This window comes from Sapajus apella, unplaced genomic scaffold (genome assembly GCF_009761245.1).
Source record: "Sapajus apella isolate SASKATOON/1434 unplaced genomic scaffold, GSC_monkey_1.0 scaffold83, whole genome shotgun sequence".
NCBI classification, from domain to species: Eukaryota; Metazoa; Chordata; class Mammalia; order Primates; family Cebidae; genus Sapajus; species Sapajus apella.
Genome location: NW_022437023.1, coordinates 8720619 through 8729245, shown reverse-complemented (window position 1 = coordinate 8729245; position 8627 = coordinate 8720619). Strand labels below are relative to the sequence as shown.

The window sequence follows — 8627 nt, the reverse complement described above, 5'->3', positions numbered from 1 at the left end:
TCCTATGTCGGCTGTTCCAGTCGCATGCCTCCCCAGCCAAGCACAGAGGCTGGCGCTGGCCATGGTCCTGACCAACATCTAGTGCTTTCCTGGCTGCTCAGGCTGGCTGGGTGCAGATGGGAAGATAATGGAGGATCTGATCTGAAAGAGGGTGAGAATGCTCATATTTGACCGTCTTGATTTACTCCTAGGGAGGAAGGAGAAGGGAGTGAAAGTGTGTGTTTGAGGAGAATGATGATTTGGAACAGCTACTGTAGGGCTTACTAGGGCACCTCCAGGAGTTCTGAGGAAGATGACCAGGCAGCTGTGAGGTCTCAGCTAAAGTTAGACATCAGGAGCATGTCTTGTGTCCAGTCATGCTTCTGGTTCTGAGGCTTTCCCAGAAATGGTCACCATGATGTCTAGGAACACCAAAGCTTCATGGTTCTGTTAACACCATGCCTGGCACATGAATGAATGAACGCATCAGGGAGTGGTGAAATTCAGAAGTAATGACAGAAGGACATGAACTCTGTGCCCAGATGTGGGGTGGCAGGTATCTTTGAACTCAGATTTAGCAAAGGGGAAAGAAGGGTCCTGTGCTTGGGAGCAGGGTGGTGCAGAAATGTTCTTATGCTCAAATATGAGGATTGAGGGAGCAGGAAAATTAACACAAGTTAAAAGAAGAGCATTGGATGTACTTGTGCTGTGAGTAAGTGGTAAGGATTTCTTGGTGCCTTTGCTTTTCCAGGGGGTTTAAAAACCTTTTCCTCAGGTGGGAAGGAGTGGGGACAAGGGGCCAACATGCAGTTTAAATGGACCAGAAAGTAAAATAAAGACTTATGGAGCTTATGAGTTCTGCTTCTGCCTGGGATATGGAAAGCTAGACTCGTGTAAAATCGGACCCCAAATCATGAAATATTTACATAGAAATTTAACAATATATGTGCAAGATTTGTATGCTGAAGACTAGAAAACACTGATGAGAGAATCATAGAAAAAATAAACGGGCAGCCAAACTGTGTCCATGGCTTGGGAGACTCAACAGTGTTGTCTATTTTGCCCCAAAAACTAAACCATAGAGTCAATGCAATCCCAACCAAAAGCCCAACAGGCTTTTGGGGGTGGGGAGAAGAGGATTAGAAATCCACGAGCTGATTTTAAATTTTACATGGCAAAGCAAAGTAACTAGAATAGTCGAAAACATTTTGAAAAACCACTGATTTGAAGACTTACTATAAGTTATCAAGACAGCGTGACACTGAAGAAAGAATAGACACATAGACCAGTGGAACAGAACAGTCAAGAACTAGACCTACATGTCAATTCAACAAATATGTTAAGGTAATTCAATGAAGAAAAGATAGTCTTCCCAACAAACTATGTTAGTACAATTGGACATCCATATGTTAAAAAAATTGCAAAGTACATATTATACCACATGTAAAAATTAATGAAAAATGAATCATAGACCACAATCTAAAATCTAAAACTATAAAATTTCTATTGGTAAACAGGAGAAAATATTTGTGACTTTGAGGTAAGCAAACTTTTTAAAAGAGCACAAAAAAGCACAAATCATAAAAAGAAAACTCAAGGAATTGGACTTCTTCAGCAATAAAATCTACCCATTTGAAAGATGCTGCTAAGGAAATGAGAAAAAAAGTTACAGGCTGGAAGAAAATATTTGCAAATCACATATCGGATGAAGGACTGCTATCCAGAAGATATAAAGAGTTTTCACAGCTCAATAATGATGATAATAATAAACAATTAAAAATGGACAAAAGTGTTAACTAATACTTTGCTGAAGAAGGTATAGATGGCAATAAACAATAAAAAGATGTCCAATATCATGACATTAGAAAAACACGAGTTAAAATTGAATGAGCTATCACCTTAAACCTATTAGAAAGGCTTTTAAAAACCTGACAATATTAAGTGTCTACAAGGATGTAAAAATGGTACAGCCTCTTTGAAAAGGACTTTGGCAGCTTTTGTAGACTTAAACATACACTTACATGTGACCCAGCACTCCCATTCTTAGGATTTTATCCCAGGGAAATAGAAACATATGTCCACACAAAATATATGTGCATGAATGTTTATAGTGGCTTTATTCATAATTGTCCCAAACTAAAAACAACCCAAATGTCCATCAGAGGGAAATGAATACCCTACTTGTGGTTCAACCATAGAATGAAAGACGGTTTAGCAATAAAAACGAATCAATTCTTGAGAAGCACAACTTGATGCAAGCTGAATTTATTCTGATAAGTGAATGAAGACTGACCCAAGAGGCTACGTACTGTATGATTCCATGTCTATGACATTTTAGGAAGGGCAGGAAGCTGCAGAAACGGATGCCAGATCAGCACTTGCCAGGCCTTGGACTGGAAAGAAAGAGACTGGCTAAAACGGGCACGAGGGCTCTCGCTTGAGCTGAACGAAACCTTCTATATTGTGGTGTTGTGTTACATAGACATGGAGATTGTGGTGTCCATTGCATAGATGTCTGAGTTAGTCAAAATTCATACAACTAGACATCTAAATTGGGTAAATTTTTGTAAACATAAATTATGGGCCAATAAACCTGACTTCTAGAAAAGGACCCTAGAAGAGTACCTGCAGAGTGATCTTCAGGTAGCCTCAGACTTCAGCCCCCAGGCCCTTGAAGCAAGGCTGGGCAAGGCTTGGCCCTCTGGGTGGAGGCCTGTCTTCTCCTTTCTGTGAATTCCTATCTCCAAACACATTCCCTGTCTGTAAGATAGATGCACAGTAAATATGAGTAAATAAATGAATAAAAGAACAAATAAGTGAGCATTTGCAGGAAACTAAAGTAGACCCTGACAATCCACAGGCCCCTGCAGTTTTCTCCAGCCTCTTCTGCTGCCACTCCTAGCACAACTCAATTTCCTACCCTTAGAATTGCCTCAAGCCTCCCCAGCCAATCCCTGATGCACTGGACCATTTCACACCTTTGTACCTTAGCACATGTGGGTCCCCATGCTTGGATCACCCTTCATGGGAATGTGCACCTTTAGAAAAACACACCCTACCCCCAGTACTCTGGGAAATATCCTGTCCCATCCTGTTGGATGATCAGGAGTTCGAGCATGTGTGTGCACAAAATAAATGCCAGTGTGAAAATGCACACAAGAGACACCCAACAGTTCCAAGAAGGCTAAACTGGAGCAGAAAATTCCAAGTGGAAGAGAAAATTCTCTGTCTTATGGACAGCCCATTTCCCTTTTCCCTGGTAACTAGGATAATGGTAATAGTTTATATTCGTTGAACGCTGTATGTCAGGCCTTACTGGAAAGCACTTTACCTGTAGGAACCCATGTGGTGTTCCTGATAACCCTTTGCACTATCATTATTCCCACTGTACGGATCAGGGAACTGAGACACAGGTGGATTTTGGATGGGTGGTTACACACCCAGAAAGTGAGGAAGACTGGCTCCAGAGCTGTGTACTTAACTGCTCCCTCACTACAGGAATGACAGCCCTGGGGGAAAGAACGAAGAGGGGCTGGGTGAATGTTCTGGCTTCTGAGGGCACAGCTCTTCTCCAACCCTTGCAGGCTGAAACCAGAAGATGGCGGGCATTGCGGCTGGTAGAATACAGCCGTGAGGATTGTGATCCCTGGGCTAGGCTCTGCAAGGAAACTGAGCAGTGCAGGACCTTATAAGCCCCAGCCATCTGGGGGCCACCCTGGCTGGCACCAGCAGGAGGGTGGGCTGGCTTCTCAGAGATCTGGGAGACTCAGCCTCCTTCCGCCAGGGCTGCAATGACCAACTCCTCCTCCCCCTCCTTTCCCACCCTGCACCGCCTCCAGACCCCAGTCCTGACTATTGCTCAATCCCCAGAAGCCCAGTTCCTGTGGGCAGCATCTGACATGCCTGATCCTCTCTTTTCTGCAGTTCAAGGGAAAGACGAGATCTTGCACAAGGCACTCTGCATCTTCCCTTGGCTGAGAAAGGGTGGCATGGGGCCTCTCCGGCTTCTCATCTTACTCTTTGTCACAGGTAGGACCCCCTTCATGCCCTGTGATACCTTCTTTCCTCACTTTGAGCATGTGGTTGGGGAGCAGGTGGCGGGCCCTGGGAGGAATTATGAAGGAGGTGGCAGTCCTTGGTATGCCTGAGTGTCCTGTTCTGCACTCCTCTCCTCCCCACTCTGCCCATATTCTTCACACCCTCCTTCCCTACCCCATATCAAAACCCAGCCCCAGACTCTTCCTGCCTGTGGACATGTAAGGGGCTGGTGGGCTCTGGTTGCATTGGGAGGGAAGGAGTGCTAACAGTGGCATCCCAGGCACTAGCTGGCAGTTGGGGAAAGCTTTGGGGGGCACTGGCACTGGTAATAGTCTCTGAAATTATAAGCCACTAATTATGAGCCCCTACAGTTATAAAGGAGGAAAGAACCTTAGGACGTTCATCTGAATCTTTGGGGCACTCTCTCCTCTGCTCTGAAGGTACTCTTGTCCTCAGCTCTTGATGGGAGGTGAGGGGCCTGGAGATTTCTGTCACTGAGTTGGGGGAAATTGACACACCAGATTTTTGTAAACAACTGTTTCTTCCCACTGAGGGAAGTGTACCTTTTGCTCCCCCAGAGCACTGGACAAACCTGGGCAAGAGGAGAGATGGTGTCAAATGAAGTCTTGTTCCTGCAGCTTCCTAGATGGGGAGGGGAGGGGAGGGGAAGGTGGAGTCCTGAGGTGTAAATAGGAGGTGGTGAGGTGGGAAAGGGCCACTGCCCATCTGGTCTCTCTAGTTTCAGAAGACAGGCCACCAGTTCCCCAGTGCTATCTTTCAAGCCTCTGTCACAGTAATGGTTGAAGATGGCAGGCAAGGGAGGACCAAGAGAGAAGAAGTCACAGCAGAGGGCTCTGGGGGCTTCTGCTACAGCCCCCACCCCAGCAGTAGCCTGGTGCTCTAAGCCCGTCTCCCCCGCCCTAAGGAGGGTTTCCAAAATAGCAGTCTCATGTCTCCCCCAAAATATCTCTGAGACGGGTCCTTCCTGAAAGGGGAACAAAGCCACAGAAATAGGGAAGCTGGAAGCTAAAGGTCAGGAAAGTCGGTACCAACGTGGGCGGCTGCAGAGCAAGCAAGAGTGGCAGGGCATGGAGTGCATGCCCAGCCAGCCCCAGGCTGAGAGGTCGTAGTCCCATATGACAGCAAACAGGTGTGCAGAACAGAACTAGAGGGGGCCTTAAGACCAAGTGTCTCCAGAATAGGCCCAGACAGGGTCAGTTACTTCTCCAAAGAGGCCCAGCAAGCCCAATAATGAGAAAATCAAACCCAGATCCCAGGTTTCCTGGTTCCCGATTTCCCACGAACACATGCCTGGCCTGTGCCACCTGCTCCCAACTTGTATAAGAACCTAAGCTCCTTCCGGGCAGAATTTTTGTCTGTTTAGGTCACTGCACAGAGCAGGTATTCAATGCGTATTTGGTAAATGAAGAAGTGAATGAATGTCTCCTCCCCAGAGCTGTCCGGAGCCCACAACACCACAGTGTTCCAGGGTGTGGCGGGCCAGCCCCTGCAGGTGTCCTGCCCCTATGACTCCATGAAGCAGTGGGGGAGGCGCAAGTCCTGGTGCCGCCAGCTGGGCGAGAAGGGTCCGTGCCATCATGTGGTCAGCACGCATAACTTGTGGCTGCTGTCCTTCCTGAGGAGGCGGAATGGGAGCACAGTCATCACAGACGATACCCTCGGTGGCACTCTCACCATTACGTTGCGGAATCTACAACCTCACGACGCAGGCCTCTACCAGTGCCAGATCCTCCATGGCAGTGAGGCTGACACCCTCAGGAGGGTGCTGGTGGAGGTGCTGGAAGGTGAGTGGGCGGTGGCTGCCTCTCTGGCCTGCCCCTGTTCCAGGCCTCATGTTTTGGGTGCCTGTGTGCAAAATCACCCACTGGACTCTCAGGGATCCTGGGAAAACCCATTGTGTGGGTCTCATCTCCCCACTCAGGGCTACCAAGGATCATTGTGCAGGTTGCTTACTGCACAAGGGGGGTTGAAATCCACCCCAAACTCCTTTCGCCATGCTGTGCTTTCTGGTGCAGAGCTGCATCACCTGCCAAAAGGGTACCTTTCTCTACTTTGCATTAAGACACTCTGTGAGCCAGCCTGGCCTTGGCCCTGCTTCCCCAAACAGCTTTCTCCATCTCCATCCAGTTAGCATGCGAACATGAGAGGAGGTCCTTAAGGAGGAGGAGGAGATTAATTTATTCCCAACCAACCAGTGGAGGAGATTAATTTATTCTCAACCAACCAATGGCCCTATCAACAAAAGTTAAGCAGCAACCTGGTGCAGAAAATCACCCCTAGAAAGGAACACTTGCTTGTGCCGGGCAATGTGCTTCACTTCTCTGAACCTCCGTTCTCTCACCTTTGAATGGAGAGGGTGGTGTCTGTCCTGCTGCCCCACAGGGTTCCCGTGAGTTTTGGGGGGCTGGGGCAGGGTGTGTCATTTGCCCTGAGCCTCCTGCTACTGAACTGTCTTGGGACTGTCATTCCAGGTGTGGGTAGGTGAGCCAGGGTGTCTCCTTCCCACACCCCCGAGCTTTGTGCAGGGACCACCATCCAGGAAGATCTGCTTGAGTCTCCAGAACACAACTGTGACCCATAGAACAGATCTGGGGCTGCAGAGGCCTTTTCTGAATCTCCTCTTTTCCAACCCGTTCCCCAGTATGGCTCTTTACCATGGAAATGAGGTCAGGAGTGATATTCGCCTAATGTGGGGAGGCCAGGGGAGACTACCGGCCCTAGACGCAAACCCCACCTCCACCACTTTTCTAAGGGTGGTAAACTCCCTTAGCCAGCTCCCAAGAGGGAGACAGAAAAATTAACAATAACCCATAGCTCGAGTAGACAGCTTGACAGTTTACATAGGATATTCAAGTACATTCAGGATTGCGTTTGCCCTTCTCAGCCCTTGTGTGGAAGGATGGGGATGTTGCAGTTAATGAGCTCCGATGAGGTGCTAGACACTGCACAGAGGTGCCTTCATGGAATCCTGGCAATCCTGCTATTGAGGAAGTGTTCTGAACTGCCCACTTTATAAGTGGGGAAATTGAGGCTTATGAAGCTTAATGACTTGATCCACACAGCACCAGAGCCCAGGGGACCTCGCCCCATCCATAAGGGTTCTCCCACCAAAGTTCTCCCCCCGCCTCGAGGAGGAAGGGGCTGGAGGCTCATGGCTCTGCCTCCCCTAGACCCCCTGGATCACCAGGACGCTGGAGATCTCTGGGTCCCCGGGGAGTCTGAGAGCTTCGAGGACGTCCATGTGGAGCACAGCATCTCCAGGTAAAGTGATGGGTCTTTCCTAAAACCCGTGGGGAGACTTTCACCCTGCAGAGCCTGACAGGGGGTGGAGGCTGGACATCCTGAACTACAAATTACCAGGCAATTGGAGCCTGAAGGGCCCTGGATGTGCCTTACCTAAACACCCCTCCAGCCAGCTGCTACGTGTTAGTTAGTTAGTGTGACTGTGTCACTTGTTCGTTTATTGGAAGACTTCCATAATGGTAGGTAAAGAGTGGCTGCTCTAAGACTCCTGAATAGCAGCTCCCACCCCTCCCTGGCAGCTTCCAGACATCCCCATAATTCAGCAACAATGAAAGTTTTAGTACTTTAATACAAAGCGAGGACCCCCAGATCTCTGCTTCTTTGGTAGGACCAGAATCAGTTCTGACTGGTCCATGCCTGTGTACGGATATTTAAACATTGCTTATATAACCACATAAGCACACATGTATACACACACACACACACACACACACACCATGGTATTACTGCTATGTACAGAAGAAAACCACTCACTGAGGGAAGGTGATGTGTTTAAGTGCACTCAGCAAGTTAGTGACAGAGTATGCTTAGAACTCAAGTCTCTTGACTATGGGCCCCCAAAGCCCCCAAAAAGGCCTTTCCCAGGGATGGTGCTGGGTGGAGAAGTGTGCTGAGCTCCTAGAAGCTCCTGATTTTTCCCCATTTCCTGAGAGAAGATTCTAGTCTGTAGGCCATCTCAAGGCTCCCACCTGTCTTCCTTGTCTCTCCAAGGAGCCTCTTGGAAGAAGAAATCCCCTTCCCACCCACTTCCATCCTTCTCCTCCTGGCCTGCATCTTTCTCATCAAGATTCTAGCAGCCAGCGCCCTCTGGGTTGCAGCCTGGCACGGGCAGAAGCTAGGGACACATCCACTCAGTGAACCGGACTGTGGCTATGACCCGGGGCACCAGCTCCAAACTCTGCCAGGTGAGCTTGGAGAGCACAGCCATTGAGGGTGGACTGGGCAGGGATGGGAGGTGGCACTGAGAGGGGCCGCATGAGTCCTTGAACTATTGCAGGGCTGAGAGACACGTGAAGGAAGAGGATGGGAGGAAAAGTCCAGGAGAAGTCCCACCAGGGACCAGCCCAGCCTGCACACCTGCCACTTGGCCACCAGGACTCCTTGTTCTTCTGCTCTGGCAAGAGGCTACTCTGCCTGAACCCTGCTTCTCCTGGACCCCGGAAGCAAGGACAGGTTGAGGGAGAGGGGAGGTGGTAAGATCACCTGACAATTTCTGGGCGTTGGACATTAAACACTCATAAATAAATCCAAGACTGTCATATTTAACTGGATAGTTTTGGGCTTCA

General features: G+C 48.7%; 1 protein-coding gene across 2 annotated transcripts; it reads left to right on the top strand.

Moving 5' to 3' along the window:
* Window positions 1-3817: 3817 nt before the first annotated feature.
* On the top strand, window positions 3818-8627 carry TREM2 (triggering receptor expressed on myeloid cells 2). Of its 2 annotated transcripts, XM_032253285.1 has the most exons (5): window positions 3835-4008; window positions 5472-5822; window positions 7209-7299; window positions 8053-8246; window positions 8339-8615. In XM_032253285.1, the coding sequence occupies exons 1-5, from the start codon at window positions 3879-3881 to the stop codon at window positions 8353-8355; spliced, it is 783 nt and encodes a 260-aa protein (XP_032109176.1). In that variant the 5' UTR covers window positions 3835-3878; the 3' UTR covers window positions 8356-8615. The 2 variants fall into 2 exon arrangements, with proteins under 2 accessions (XP_032109177.1, XP_032109176.1); XM_032253286.1 differs by lacking the exon at window positions 8053-8246 and having other exon boundaries at window positions 3818-4008; window positions 8339-8627.

Coding starts and splice junctions, on each gene's coding strand:
- TREM2 (XM_032253285.1), top strand. CDS start 3,879: ATGCCTGATCCTCTCTTTTCTGCAGTTCAAGGGAAAGACGAGATCTTG. Junction 4,009..5,471: donor CATCTTACTCTTTGTCACAG/GTAGGACCCCCT, acceptor TCTCCTCCCCAG/AGCTGTCCGGAGCCCACAAC. Junction 7,300..8,052: donor GTGGAGCACAGCATCTCCAG/GTAAAGTGATGG, acceptor TGTCTCTCCAAG/GAGCCTCTTGGAAGAAGAAA.